The following is a 15732-nucleotide window of genomic DNA, read 5'->3' as shown; positions in this document are numbered from 1 at the left end:
CATTATTTACATAATTAAACTGTATTGTGGTATAGTTTTTAGACCTCAAGAGCTCTGGGGACACTTTAAGTGATGTTATAGACGTTGCTTAACAGATGGTTGTCAGTAAGCATCACTATTATTTCCAATGCTGTCCCTGAGCCGGCGTGCACATTTTGTGCTCCCAACGAGGTAGACAAAAATGCTAAATATGTAGGAACTGTAATAGACTCCATGACTAAGCGAAGGCAGAACACAAGGCAAGGATTCTGCTGGGGATGTGAAATGTACTATCTGTGTTTGATCAATAAAATTGTTCCTTCAATGAAAAGCCCATGTGCTACGAAGGCTAACCGCCAAATTCACAAACCTCACTCCAATTGAGGTGCCCCTCCACTTCCTCAAGAAAAACGCGAGGGCCGGCGCTGGCCAATTGCGATGACAGATAGGCGGCTTAGGCTGCTTATCCATCCTTGCAATTGGCCAGAGCCTGCCCTTGTGACTACCTTGAAGAAGTGGAGGGGCGCCTCAATTAGAGTGAGGTTTGTGAATTTGGCAGTAACTCTCCGATCAACCAAAAATAGACTTTAGTTAGAGTACACTAACTTTCAGAAGTAACAGCCGTTGGTGTGGGGCACATCTTGTATATTCTGAATTTTTATTTTACGTGTCAATCATTTTGAATAGCTGTAGAAGTGACGGCATTTATAGGCCTTCCGCACACACACTTTAATTTCAAACACTAAAATTTTTAAAACTTTTACTCACTTTATACCAACCTCAGTTTCTTTTGAAATAACAACTAATTAGCCACATTTTGATGTGTCATATTGCTCTATATGCAAATTAGGAAAATGAAAGTGTTTGCAGAAATCATTGCTACTTTTCCAGAGGCCAGGAAAGAGTTAAGAGAATCGAAAAAAGGGGGATTGCACGGTAATGCCGATATGTGCGTCCACAACTTGTTGTCAAAGTGTACAAAGCCAATATTGAATCCAGTCCAATCCAGGAGGCTGATACGAGATAAGCGTTTCGCTGGAGGAAGGTTGCAACGTCTATTGGCTAAAAAAAAAAAAAAACAAGCAAAACAAACATGGAAGGGACTTCAGTTTTTCTTTTGCTTGTTTTTGCTTTCTTTCAATGTTTTTTATTGTATGTACATTATTTTATTTTTTTAATCGTTTCTCCAACGTGCGCTTTGGGCGCTTTTCGGAGCGGTCGGGTCGGTTCAGCAGTCTGTTTTTCTTGATTTATGTGTTGTCGTGTCATGCTGCCATATTGCCGAGTATAGTAATATGGAGTTGGTCATGGTATTCAATGCTTGGGAACGAGCAATGGCAGTGAAGTCAACAGTGCATTCATGCAAGCTAGCAGGCCTGGTCTTGCCACGTCGAAACCCGTGGGACACTTGTTCGGAACGTAAAAGGTGAGTGGATCGATTCGATACTGCTGTGGTGGAATTTGACAGCGCGTGGCTACCTCACTTAGCATCGGGGACAAAGAGGAAGAAGAGAATCGACAGGAGTGGCTGCCCATTCGAACTAGAAGGCAGCAGGGTGTTTCCCATGTCGTTTTCGGCAGTGCGGTCCATAGTTACTGCCGAAAGTTTCAAACGCGAAGGTGTGAGAATTTGAGATGTGCAGCGTTATGATCGTATTGAGGCACTGTTCTGCATGTGGCTCAGAGTGCCGCCTGCACCATATTTGCATTCAGTAATCGCAAAAGAACGATCAAGCACCCCGGGAATGTTAGCTTTTGACGAGCTCCAGCAGTCACGAAAGCGTTCTGTCGAAAGACGGGATTTGCAAGGTCAGACGACGCAAATGGGCCTCCCATCACGTCTAATTTGTAGTGGGTAATAATGTTACTGTTCATATGGTTGACCTACTTATTTAGGGATGACGTGCACATCCATACCTACAGCAGAACTGCTAAGCAGTTCTGCTACAAGTTGATCGTGAAGAGTTGTACTATTCTGTATAGTGCATCTTAGCGTGACGACAAATAAGTGTGCCTCTCTGTTCTACTTCCCCTTTGGTATGCAACCTGTTGTATATTCTGCTAAGTTTTGATCAGAAAGCCACTGCAAGACAGGCATTATTGATGTATATTATCCAAAATAATGCTTGAGCATGAGACACAAAGTAAAAGCATACCTTTTTATGCATCTGCTCTTTATGTTTTCGCATTCTCCGGCTCGCCCACTCTTCTTATGGTTACTGCTGTGTTGGGCGTAACTTTTCCAACCCAGGTGTCCGATGTCTGCGACTGATGGCTTCTACCTACGTGCATCAAAGAGCAGGCCTGCATTTTTTCCAAGACAGTAGTAAAACATTAAGAGTTCTGGGCAACTGTAGCGACTGGGTCACCGATGTCGTTCCACTTCCTGCACTGCACTCTGCGTGAATCAGAGGGCCAGCGCATGCCCTCTATGGGTTGTCGCCAGCCACAGTAAGTAGGGCCTGGAGCCACGTTATGCGAGTGGGATGCTTGTAACCGAGTGACGTCAGTGCCGTCGGCGGGGCTAAGATGGTGGTCTGCGATCACAGACCACCAATCACCATTGCACTGTTCCTCGATTAACTAGCTGCTCTTGAGGAAGAACAGAGTGCATTGAAAAGGGTTATGGTGTCTGCTTTTTCATAGCTCCAGCTGTCGCAACAGGTATTCTGTCGAAAAAGCAACATCTATGAAAGAGTAGAAGGCGCTGAATGACCGCAAGGGGCCTTCGCTTCTGATTGAGGGGTCAAGATCGTCCCGTTTCAACAGAGGCACCTTTTGGGGGGAAATAAAGGACCCGAAAGTTTCCTACCTCGACAAGGTGTGGGTTAAGGCAGGACCAATTTTCTCAAAGGTGCAAGTAGACAAAAATGTGGCTTTGTTCCGTGACCTACACCTTCGTATATGGTGGCACGAGGCAGTCATTGCTTAAACTGGCTTAAAACACGACGACTGGACCGGTCGAGGGTGGCATGCCTGAGAGGGGGACAGTAGACGGCTTTTATGTACTAACTTTAGACTTCATTTACCCCTTAGCTGACAGGGTGGTGGAAGCTACATGTTCGGTGGACTAGTCAATTGTCGGTCTTGCACCACTTGTCATGCCCTTTGCTCATACACATGTGCAGAGGCTAAGGGAGCATGCCTACAACGTCTCATCGATGATTTCTGGTCAACTTGGCATACATTGCCGTGACTGCAGGTGCCAGCCTCAGTTTCAACTGTGTGAGACTGTTAAACGTCATTGGGACCAGCTGACACGCGAAATTCTTGAGGCTAAAAATAGAAAGATTAGGCAACATGTGTGTCAGCAGTCCTTCTGTTGCTTTATCAAGAAAGGAGATCAATTTTTTGGCCGCTTGATTGGTTTGTTGGTTTTTTGTGCTTTTGTTTTGTGTTTTTTAGGCTGATTCTCTTTTTTTCCTATTCTCAACTGTGCGTATATATATTGCACTGTTGCGTCCAATAAAATTCAGTTGCGAGTCAGCACTCTGCCTGTGTCTTCCTTCATCCAGTTCGTCGTCTTTTTGAGCTGTTTTTATCTTTTAAGTGTGTCAAACCAACTTGCCCAGGCTTCAACCTTAGTAGTTTTCAGTTCGAAATTTATATCGTCAGTGGTAGCCACATAGCTTCAATTGTCAATGCTAACGAAAAATCCTAACTAGCACCCCCGTGCATCAGTATTTTGTCTTCTAGCCTAGAGCGTTCATCTGTTTTCCAGCTACGAGGTTTGGACTACCGGTTGGCTACGAACTTTTCGTTTAAAATTTGAGAAGTGTTTGAGTTCAACGTTATAACCGTTTTGCCACTTCGCACTTTCGCCGTAATTGCTTGTCCTTCAGCAATACTCATGCGATGTTTCAGTGGCCTCCTTCACTGTAGTGAGAAAGGTATTAAAAGTGGCGTTTTTGTTTCCTTTGCTGTTGCCGAACAGCCGGTTTCTGGGGGAGAAGTAGTGTTGCCTCTTCTGCGTCCAATAACAATAAGTACCAACGCTTGATTTGTGACATGAGCTTCACGCAAGCATAGAATTTAAAGAGACACTTAGAGTCGATCCACGACAACGCGGCCGCAAAGGGAAAGCGCACCAGGCTTCCTTCTAATCGTCACCCTTTGTATGCGACCAGTGCACTGCTGTTCTGGTCTCGTTTCCTTTCCATGCAGACATGCTACACTACTTCAAAGAGCAGCACGGGTTTGTTGCAAAGCGTCTGAGTTCGCAGTTCAACTTAAGTGAGGGCGAGTATTATCAGCGCTCGCTTCATTATATTTGTCCTCCAATTAATATGGGCTCAAAATCGGAACTTTAAACTGAAACCTTGCACTTCATGTGCAACTGTTCACCAACACACGACCCAATACAAATTGGAAACATTGTCTTCTTGCTTTATTTTATTTTGCATATTCTTATATGTTTCATTTTGGGAAAATTGGCATTTGGCATACAAAAAGCTTGAAAATTTCAATACTTTTTCTTTTCCTACATTTTTCATGCACTTTGCCTCACCTTAATTCATGCCATTCATCTGGACGTCTCTAAACAGTGTTCAGAATCCATAAGCTACAAAGCATTTCTTTTTTGTGTGTGCAGTATTTCTTACAATGTTAATGTTGACGCTTTGCTCTGTGTGGCAAATATACAGTCGTGACTCCTGAACGTTAACTTCCCTCATTTCTAGCCTCAGTCTGCTATTTTTTCAGACAAGGGAGGAGCCCTTCTATATGATATGTTTGTTGTGGCAGCCCCTACAGCTTTGTGAAGCTTGTCGCAGCAGTCATGTTGAGCTCATTGTTAAACAGGTTGCACCACTGCTTTTCGCTTTGAGGCCTTGCCTCATAGCTCGTGAGAAGCCGGTCCAACATCTCTGTACCACCATGCCCTCCAGAACATGGTTACGAACGCATTACGCTTCACACTGGCAACAAGCTCATTCCAGTTCCACCTGCAGGTGTACGCCCGCTATGCTACGTCTGTGATCAAATGCGCTTTTGTTCTGCTTAAAAAGATCTATTGATGTCTTTAAAAAACACATGCAAAAAAAATACATTTTTTTAAAACAGCTTGGTTGGGAAAAGGAAGTTATAAAACGAATTTACAACGAAAAATAAAAGTTTTTAGAGCTACATTTACAGTGCTATACAAATTTGCAGTTGGCGCTCGCGGGCGCTGTGGAAAAGTGGCCACTATTTGTCACGTGGTACTTGTGCTCTTTGGAAGCTTCCTATGGTCTCCAAAAATTACTTATTCATCGTTGTTTCAAGTGCAACAAAAAACAAAGAATAATAAGTAACTTTTAGAGCCCAAAAGAAAACCCTTGAAAAAGCGCAGGCAGATCTGATAGACCTGTGCGCCAATCAGATAACGGTGGCGCCGCGGAGCAGACGAACTTGCGCGGCGGCGGCAGCAGCAGCGTGAAGAAACGCGTTGAACCGGCGGCGCCCCACGCTCGGCGTGCGGTGGCAACGTAACTTTGAGGTGGCAATGGCATCGCGCAACGGCGCTAACTGCAAACTTGTTTTGCGCCGTAAATACAGCTCTAAAAATGTTTTCTCTTCGTTGTAAATTCGGTTTGTAACATTCGTTTTCCATCTAGTCTGTTTAAAAAAGAAATTTTTTTCCTTTACATGTGTCCTTTAAAGGCAGACACCTGTTTTTGTTTCTCAGGTAGTTTCCATTGCGTTAAATCCCCAGTGCGCAAACTTGTCAAAAAGAGAAAAGAAAAGGGGTAGTAAAAAAAGGTAAGTTGCTCGAGGCATGCGTGATATCTTGCGTTGGACACATGAGGGCGCCACCGCGGTGGTAAATAAACAGACGACGAAGACGATGCCTGACTGGGCCAGTCAGTGCGGTCTACGTCCTCGATTTGGAATGTTGTCCCTGACCTTGACTCCGGCAGCGTGCCTGGCGTGGATTATCACAGCATGTTAGTAAGAACAGTGTACCCTCTAACATAAGGTAACAGAGTTTTAGCCCATATATTTAGGCTCCTTCATATTAGAGTGAAACCCAAAATCGTCCAATATTTACATCCCAAGAGTTTCTAAGAAATTGGGTTAAATCCTGTTTATCCCTTTATTTAAAAAAGTTTGTCAACTTTCACAAGTTATTTATTAGATGAAGATGTGAATATCAGGAGCAATCCTGGAAATTTCAGAAATGTCTCCTCAATCAGTCATTTGATATTTAGTAAGCTCTTGTAATTTCTAAAACTGCACACGCTCATTCACTTTATAATCGGTTATCGTGCACCTGAAGTGGAACCTGCGATGTTGAGAGGAAAGTCTCCCCCGTCAAAATATGTTCAGGAACCACAGGTTTAGGAGGGATGACTATTCTCCAGCTGCAGAATATTTTATGTATACAAACGAATATATACAAACAAATATTTTATGTATACAGACTAGCGTCATGAGTTACAATAAACTCTTTTGATCACGCACTGTGTTGAGTCGCTTCTTGGAGAGCGAGCAAAACACGACCCGATCAGGCGTCGATTGGGTGACGACCCACATAATCCGGCGCCCAACGTCGGCTTGCGTGGATCGGGATGTCGCCGGAGGAAAAACCAGTGGGAGGGTTCAATTCGATTTGTCTCGTTTGAGTGTTCCCCCGAAAGGGAGGGCTTGCAGGCAGTGCTTGACCATTACGGGGCGCCATTTGCGTCGTCTAGTCTTGATCTTGGAAGTGCGGCGATATTAAGCACCGCATCGCCACTGGTGACTCGGCGCCGGTCTACTTGCACACCTACCGGATTATTTTTTTTCAGCGCAAGGAGATGGAGCAGCAGGTGCAGAATTGGACCGAAAAAGACATTGTGGAGAATTCAGAGTCTCCATGGGGTGCCCCGGATCTGCTCGTGCAGAAGCCGGATGGGTCGTATCGTTATGTTGTCGATTATCGAAAACTCAATTCGGTGACCAGAATCAATCCCTACCCGATTCCCAGTACTCAAGAAACATTGTCACAGCTTGCATCAGCCAAGTATTTCACTGTTGTAGATCTCGCATCGGGGTTCTGGCAGATGGAAATGGATCCGGCTGATGCTGAGAAAACGGTTTCAACACCTTGGCCGGTCACTACCAGTGGAAGAGAATGCCCATGGGGCTCGCGAAGAGTCCCACGGTGTGGCAGAGGACCGTAGATGTCATTTGGACCGGACTGTTAGGCAAGCTGTGCTTCGTCTGTATGGACAACACCAAAATCTACAGTAACAGACGTCGAGAAGGTGTTTGAGTGCTTGATCGGAGCGGGGCTGAAGCTCAAGCCCTCCAAGTGTCAATTTCTTCAAAAGAAGGTGAGGTACCTTGGCCGTATTGTGTGCTCCGGTGGTGTCGGACCCAACCGCTCAAAGTTACCCTGCATTCGGGACTTCCCAGTGCCTACGGGCATGCGCAAGGTGAGGGAGTTTCTCGGTCTCATCGGGTACTATCGGAAGCATGTCGAGAATTTCGCAAAAGTGGCCAAACCTTTGACTGCCTTGACGGCCAAACATATTGGATTCGAATAGACCTCGGAGGCAGAAAATTACCTTCCTAGAGCTCAAAAAACAAACTGGTAACTACCGCTCTCTTGAGACATCCAGAGTTTAATCAACCGTTCGTGCTTGCAACTGATGCTTCAAAGTTTGCCGCCTATGCCCGCCTAGGACATGGTGACGGCAGAGCTGGAGGAGTTTCTTGCGGGAGACCGTCCGCCCTCCAATGACTCAAGCCCCCAGAGTCCGAGCCTTATGGGAGGGGAGTTGTGGAGATCCTCTCCCCATTTCCCCGTTACCTGCGACCTTCCCACCCCCGTCCTGTCGGGGAATGTTCGGAGCTATCAAGGAAGGACGTGGCAAGCACCCCCTCACCCAGCGCTGACGTCGGATGGCTAGCTTACGGCAAGGTGCCAGATTGGACAGTTGGAGGGACAAAGCTAGGAAGGCCTTAAAAAAGGAAGCGGGACAAAGGGAGGCTCTCTCTTGCTGCTGACTTTAGGGCAACGAGTGCAACAAGTCACGGAGGCGAGCGATACAACAACGATGACATACAAACGACGAGCGACGTCAGTTACAGTACACTATTTTGATCACGCACTGCGTTGAGCGACTTCTTGGAGAGCGAGCGAAGCACGACCCGATCGGGCGTCGATTGGGTGACAACCCACACTGCTTTGGCCAGTTGATGTGCTGGTCTGTTCATCACCGGCATCGTCTAAATTTCCAGACAATCTCGGTGCTGCCTGACACCAAAAGTCCCAAAAAAACTTGGCAAAATAATAGTATGGCGAATATTGCTATAAGACAGAGCCACAGTTTTCTACTCATGACGAGATCACTTGATCATCATGCCTTCCACAAGCCTTCGTGCCATGATTGCACAGTACCATGGCACTTGCACTGCCCGTGTCCACCTCTAACACCTCTCGTTAGCGTGTCAAGCTTCACCACTTTGCACCGGAGTTCTTGGAGCAGCGGCTGACCTGGGGGAGTGCATGCGTGATAGGTACCGAAATTATGTTAAGGATTGTTACAGGCAAATTAATCTCCAATTAAAAAAAAAGATAAACAACCAAGAAAGAGAGAGAAAAAAAGTCTATATTTGAAAAAATATGGTAGTCAGGGTAGCTGCCCTGCAGCTGTTGATGAAAAGAACAGTGAACTTTGACTTCGCTCTAGTTCCAGGGCCGCTAATGAGCAGTGTTGCTTTAAAACACGCGTGCAGGTTTTTACAATATTTGTGGGTGATTGTTTTCGCAGTTTATGATAATAGTAGAGTTTGGTAGGCTCATAAAACTTGGGGGACATGTTTATATTTACAGACGTGCTAGTTATAATGACAGGCTAAATAAACTACTGAGTGTAAAATGAAGAGGGGACGAGGGGCACTTTATCTAAACAAAAGTGTTGCGATAAGATTTTATTTTTTTTCAGCCATTTAAATACCCATTGTAAACAAAACCTATTCTGACCAGAGCCTTCTTTCTAAAAAGAAGGCTGTGTACCTTTTGATTCCTATCTATTATCATCACAAAAGGTAATCAGTAATAAGCCCCAGCATCAGAAAGGAATTCTCAATCATTATCATACATAGACTCATTAATTTCAAGTCCAGAAAGCAAAAGTTTTGCTTGAATTATCAGGAATCCATTTAAATATGATGCAAGATAAAATTATCATTTGGCATATGAATGGCTACAAATGCAAATCAGACGCTCACGATTTCTTCTACATAGGCCCGCTGATCATAAGCGTATGCCAAACAACATTTGTGAAATGTATGACATAAGTTTCTTTATCCCTTAAAACTGTTGTTTATTGTGGACTGTTTGACAGCACATGACAACAGTCCATGGCTGTCAAAGTGGATGGCCTACCACGTCCTCCAGGCCGTGGCCGCACCACGGTACGTCTTCATGACATTCCTCGCGCGACGACAACTTAGCGGCACGCCGCTGATGTTCACCAAGACCATGCTGGTCGAAGGTGGACAAGGTCGAGGCGTACGCGCCTCTTCCATGAGAATAACGCCCTCCGACTGTACCTCGCTGGTATGTTCGGAAATGTATTCGTGTCAGGCACTCCTGACTACAAGAACTGTGGCTGCGCCCTTTATGAGCAATTCCTCTTTTTATCAAAAGTCGAAATGTATGTGACCTCTAACGAGCGCACGGCCCCGCCCAACCTGTCTGGTTAGCACCGGACGTAAAACTTCCAAGCCCAAGTAACAAGTAAAGTAACAAGGTGGCAGTAGAGTATCAGAAAAAGCACTACAGCCACCTGAAAAAGATGAAGCACCAACCACTCTCAAAAGACCAAGAAAAAGGCTTTAGCTGCTAAACTAAAGGAAGGCATCCCTGCCCAAAAGGTCTTGGTAGGTGCACATGCTTTTGGTGGCAGTAAGTTGGGCAGGCATCATCTGCTCAGAATGAAGGGCATCGGCAACATTTCTGTAGCACGAAAATCAAACCAAGGAGCGACGACACAAAGATCAATTTGTAAGTGTCGAGATGTGGGTGGAGGAACTAAACAGGCAACCAGATTCCCCTGTGCTGTACTTTTAACAGCAGACGCAAAAGGACACCTGTGACTTTGAGCTTGCCCTGATGACTGCCCCTCAGAAAGACCTTCTTGCTAAGCTTGGTTCAAAGTTCCTGTGCATTGATTCCACTCACGGAACATACGGTCACAATTCACAGCTTACGACATTCATGACAGTTACAGAAGACCAATCAGGAATGCCATATGCATATATGATTTCCAAAAGGTTGACGCCCAAACTATGATCTGCTTTTTGGGGCCATTAAGAAAACAATTGGTAAACTTGAATCCAAGGCCTTCATGTCCAATGACGCTCCCGCAAATGGCAACGCATGGGAGCATGTGATGGGCCCTGATAAAAATCGGATGCTCTGCGCCTGGCATGTGAAACGCAGCTGGAAAGGAAAATTTCAGAAAGTCACCAATGAGGAAATTCGAAAAACTTTTCAAGACCAGTTACTACTGAGAGAAATTGCAGCAATGAGGTTGAATTCCAAAAGGCTTACCCACACTTTCTCAATCAGAAACTGGGTAAGGAAGGTGAGGATTTTCTTAAGTACTTTAGGAGTCATTATGCCGGAAGAGCAAATCAGTGGGTGCACTGTTTCAGAAAAGGCATTCCATTCACCACTAACAACCATCTGGGCCGGTTTTTTTCGAAGCGATGGTAAACGTATTTTGCTAAACCACGGTGCCTAGGAAGGAAAAAGTACCTAGGTGCTGTAATAAACGGCTGGATATAGAACAATAATTATTTTTGATTGGGCAGTAAGATGCGTCATCTATCGGTGAAACAAGCCAGTCATTTTGTTTATACTCTTTTTCCACTGGTTGTTATCGATCTAGTATGGTATTTTAAGTCAAAATATAGTAATGTTGTACTTGAAGACCAATTTATTTGCTTCATATGGTACGAAAAAATTTTAGCTACTATGCTAGAGTTTGTCGACGAATATTCAAAGATGTAAAAAACATTTCCTTCAATATGTTTCGCCATAAACAACGCATAACTTTCCCATGTGCCTTCCAGTCTGGCAAAGCCGGTGCCGTAGTCTCGTTTTTGTTCCTTGCGAAGCACGTTTCTGCGATTCCTGCTGATCTCAACTGTTTCCCCTCTCTTCGGTTTGCCCAACCGATCCACCAATTAGCCCACTGACCGACTGCGGACTTACTAACAAATGATTTGTGGACCTATTTGTACTTCGATAACGGAAACAATGTCGAACGGGACGAGGCGTCGACGTCGATGAGACCGCGCGTACACGCAGTACGCTGTCGTCATGCTGGGACGACAGCGTGTGTTCCGGGACCACCTCGATCCGCTGGAAGAATTCGACGAGGATGCGCTGCAGCAACGATTCCGGTTTGGTCGCGCGGGAATTAAGTTTCTCGCGGAGACGCTGCGCCCGGACTTGGAGCGGTCGACGCGTCGCAGCTGCGCCCTGTCAACAGGGCAGCAGGTGATCGTCGCTCTGCAATTCTACGCCACAGGCAACTTCCTCATTACTGCAGGCGACTACGTCCACGTGCAGGTCTCTAATGCTTCATGGTCCGTGAGGCAGGTCACCGCAGCTCAGTCACGTCGTGCAAGGGGCTTGATACGGTAAAAAGTTTCCGAGCGTTCCGAGTCAAAAAAAAAAAAAAGTCGAATTGTGTTGAGTTTGTTCATGAGTAAAGCTATACGCACTAAGCTGTGCAACTCTGCCGGAAAGGGCTATATGCACTACGCGAAGCTCGTATAAAACAAACAGTTACAATGTGTTTTCTAAGCGGTGGCATAGCATAGTGGATTCGACTTCCGGCTGCCGAGCAGATCGGACGTACTTATCATGAGCTCCGTCGGAGCGGTATCAGCGGCCCTTTCCGGCCGCGGAAGCAGGAACGCTGACTCTGCATCGCAGGACTACGAAGTGATAATGCCTACGCTGCCTACTGGCTCGTCTGTCCAGAACACGATTTTTTTACACGCCGATGTGCGAGCCCGGCCCTACCGCCTGGAACATTTCCGAGACGCCTTGGCCCGTGCGGCACTTCTCCCTGAAGTGCACGCCTTGGGGGCGTACCAGTACAACCACGTGTGGGCTGTTACCTTCAGGAGCGCCGAGGGCAAGAAGAAGTTGCTCGCAACCGACGGCTTCACAGTCAAGGAAGGCCGCTGTGTCGTGGTGGACCCGAATAACCAGGACACGCGACTCAAGCTCCACTGGCTGCTGCACCACGTCCAAGATGAAGAAGTGCGTGTGGCCCTGGCGCCCTTTGGGAAGGTGACGGGGATCACAAGAGACAAGTGGCACGTGCCAGGCTGTATGGACATGGGGTCGACAACACGCTCGGTGACCCTCAAGCTGGCAGCCGGCGTCACGGTGGAGGACATCCCTCACCAGCTGCGCATCGCTGGTGACCTGGTGTTGGTGGTGGTGCCGGGCAGGGCGCCGCTTTGCCTTCGGTGTAAGGGCAAGGGCCATATACGCCGGGAGTGCAGAGTACCACGCTGTGCGTCCTGCAGACGTTTCGGCCACAGTGAGAGCCAATGCGTCCGCACTTACGCGAGCGTCGCAGGGCCCGTGAGGAGCGACGATATTTCGGAGCACCTCATGGACGTGGCTGACGCCGAGGAAGCTGCCAGCGGAGGAGCGAGTCAGCTACCCGAGCAGGCACCAGCACTCCTTGGCCCTTTAGGGAGCAGTGACGAAAGCCGAAGCGACGGTGACCGCAGTAGGCTACCTGCGGGGACGTCGGTGGGCGGTGCACCGAGTGTGGAAAACGTCGGCTTGGCGAACTCTTCAGCTATCGAGACGCCGCATACTGACAAGGTTGAACCTAAGGACGTCGAGACAGAGGTCCCCATGGCCCCGGTCCCCAAGCGGGCCCGTGAACTTAGTGAAAAAGTCAGCCAGAACTCCGGAGCGGCTGCCCCCGATGAGCCGCCCACGAAGGCGCCTCTGACGCGGCGGTCAAGCCTGAGACCCAAGCCCAACATACCACCGGACCGAAGTCCGATGGTGACGCCGCCCACGCAGTAGTGAGGCCTCGCGCTCTGCAAGGCACTCAGAACTCTAGAGGGACGTAAACACGACGTGGCCGAGACGGAGACCTCCTGTAGCGCCTTGGACTTTTCGGCTGGCGAAAATGGCCGGCCAGCGCTTCGGGACAGTGAGTCGTTAGGCGTCTCTCAAAGAGCCGAAGTGAGCACCAAGCAGCTCCGTTCTACTCGCTCAGAAAGGGAAGGCAATCTCGATACAGCCCTACGTGTCGCCACACTGAATGTACGGGGCCTGGCGGCCAGGCGCAGGCAGTACCAACTTAGCCGCCTTTTTCTGGATAACGACCTTGACGTAGTGGCTGTGCAAGAGACGAAAGTAGAGAGCGAAGAGCAAACGAGCCGTATGCTTCAGCCTTTCAGCGCTCGCTATAATGTATGTGTATGCCACTCCGTTGGTAGATCTGGCGGTTGTGCTTTATTTTTGCGCAATTCCGTAGGTATTGTGGTAGAGTCTGTTGTTTGTACGAATGGGCGTTTGATTGTATGCGATTTTTCCTTTTCCGGTAAGCAATGGCGTATAATATGTGTCTACGTGCCAAATCAGCAAAGTGAACGTGGTATTTTTTTTGAACAAGTTGCCTCCTATCTTAGCTCTGATAAACTTATTATCTTCCTGGGGGATTTTAACTGTGTGTGCGTTCCAGAAGATAGAGTACAGCAGTTGCCGATACGTGATCAGAGCGCGATGTTATTGAATACCTTAGTGCAAGAATGTAACTTAGAGGACGTTGGGTGGGTTCTGTCGAAAAGTAATGTACCCCAGTTCACGCATCACCAACGCGCAAGCCACGCCAGGCTTGATAGGGCTTATATATCAGCAGAACTTGTCCCACTCTGCCAGAACTATGACGTTAAACATGTATCTTTCAGTGATCACAGCTTGGTAATGTTCACGCTAGGAACTAAAAAAAATACAAAGGCCTTTAACTGGGATTTATGGAAATTTAATGATAAGCTTTTGAAAGATGAGGCCATCATGAGCGGAGTGAAGGAAAGCACACAAAAGCTGCTGGAGGCTGAGACTGGAAGCTTTAGAACATTGTGGGAGCTATTTAAGGAAGAAGTAAAAATTAATGCGATAGAACGGGCGAGTTTTTTGAAAAGGCAAGAAAGGGCAAAAGAAAAAGAACTGCAATGTCAGCTCCAGTTTCTGCTATGTATGGAGAGCGCTCAACCGGGACAGTTTACGAAAGAAATTAGCGAAGTCAAGAGCAAACTAGAGCTTATCGATGCAGATAACTACCGAGGAGCTGTGATAAGAGCTCGAGCCGAACGATTGTGGGCGGGAGAAACACCGACTAAGCGCTCACTGAGTGATGAAAAAAAATATGCAATACAAAACGAAATAAAAGAGATACAATACGGCAGCGAAATCACGCGTGATAAAAAGATTATTAAACGTGCTTTCTTTGAATATTATCGAGATCTTTTAGGGCACAAAATGAGTGTTGAAGGTGGTTTTGAAAAAGAGTTTTTACCGTTAATGCCACAATTAAATGAAGAGGTTAAGACAGCCCTCGAAGTGCCGATAAGTGTGCTAGAAATAAAAAGAGCTATTGATGATCTAAACACAGGAAAGTCTCCCGGACCCGATGGCTTGGGAGCAGCTTTCTACAAGGCTTTTAAAGAACCTATGGCTGAGGCTCTACACCGTGTGCTACTAGAAGCGTACGAGGTAAAAGAAATGCCACCATCTTTCCGGAGAACCCATACCATTTTGATTACCAAAAGTGAAGACCCTGTAAAACAATTATCGGTTAAGTCATATCGCCCAATAAGCCTTACCAACGTAGATTATAAGATTTTTATGAAAATTTTGGCGAGAAGAATGCAAACTATAATAACATCCACTGTTGGGCCTCACCAAACCTGTGGCATTAAAGGGCGCACAATCTTTACAAATATTCACGTGGCCAGAAGTATTTTAGAGTGCTGTGACGCTTTCGGCGGTAGAGTGGCCATGCTGCAACTGGATTTAGAAAAGGCCTTTGATAGGGTAGCGCACGATATACTTTTTTCGATATTGGAACACGTGAATGTAGGTTCAGTTATTTTAGATGGTGTAAAAATGTCCTATGAAAAGTGCTTTACAAGCCTAATCGTCAATAAGGAAGTGAGTGAAAAATTGGAAGTTCGCTCCTCGGTCCGACAGGGATGCCCTTTATCTCCTGTGTTGTTCGCCATTTATCTCGAGCCATTTTGTTTAAAGATCCTTCATAGTCAAAGGATACGTGGTTTTAGGCTGGTTTCAAGTGAAGTCAAGCTCCTTTCTTACGCAGACGATATAGCTGTGTTTTGTAAGGATACAGAAAGTGTTAGTGAGGTTGTGAAAGAAACTGCCTTGTTATGTAAGATGGCAGGTAGTGCCATAAATTGGAAAAAATGCGTTGGATTCTGGCACGGTTGTTGGGAATCCACGCCAGCTATTTTTGAAAACATTCACTTTACTGTTTTTCCGCCCAAGTACCTTGGCGTGCCACTAGAACATTATCGTGACACCGGAGACTATTGGAGGGAGCAGACGGAGCAAGTACGGGCAAAAACAGCAAAGTGGGGTGGTAAAGATCTTTCAATGTTTGCGCGGTCATTAGTTTGCAACTTGTTTATTGTGGCAAAAGTATGGTATGTGCTACAAGTGCTGTCGATGTCGAGAGTGAATGTTCAGAGGTTACATAGGGTGTTTGCGGTTTT

General features: G+C 46.5%; 1 protein-coding gene across 1 annotated transcript; it reads left to right on the top strand.

The window, feature by feature from the left end:
- Window positions 1-11809: 11809 nt before the first annotated feature.
- On the top strand, window positions 11810-13040 carry LOC115323941. The gene has a single exon (XM_040210195.3). It carries the CDS (start codon window positions 11828-11830, stop codon window positions 13019-13021), a length of 1194 nt encoding a protein of 397 aa, XP_040066129.1. The 5' UTR covers window positions 11810-11827; the 3' UTR covers window positions 13022-13040.
- The last annotated feature ends 2692 nt before the right edge of the window (window positions 13041-15732 follow it).

This window comes from Ixodes scapularis, unplaced genomic scaffold (assembly GCF_016920785.2).
Source record: "Ixodes scapularis isolate PalLabHiFi unplaced genomic scaffold, ASM1692078v2 PGA_scaffold13__105_contigs__length_92229423, whole genome shotgun sequence".
NCBI classification, from domain to species: domain Eukaryota; kingdom Metazoa; phylum Arthropoda; class Arachnida; order Ixodida; family Ixodidae; genus Ixodes; species Ixodes scapularis.
The sequence above is the reverse complement of the archived record's forward strand: the minus strand, read 5'-3'. Positions and strand labels throughout refer to the sequence as shown.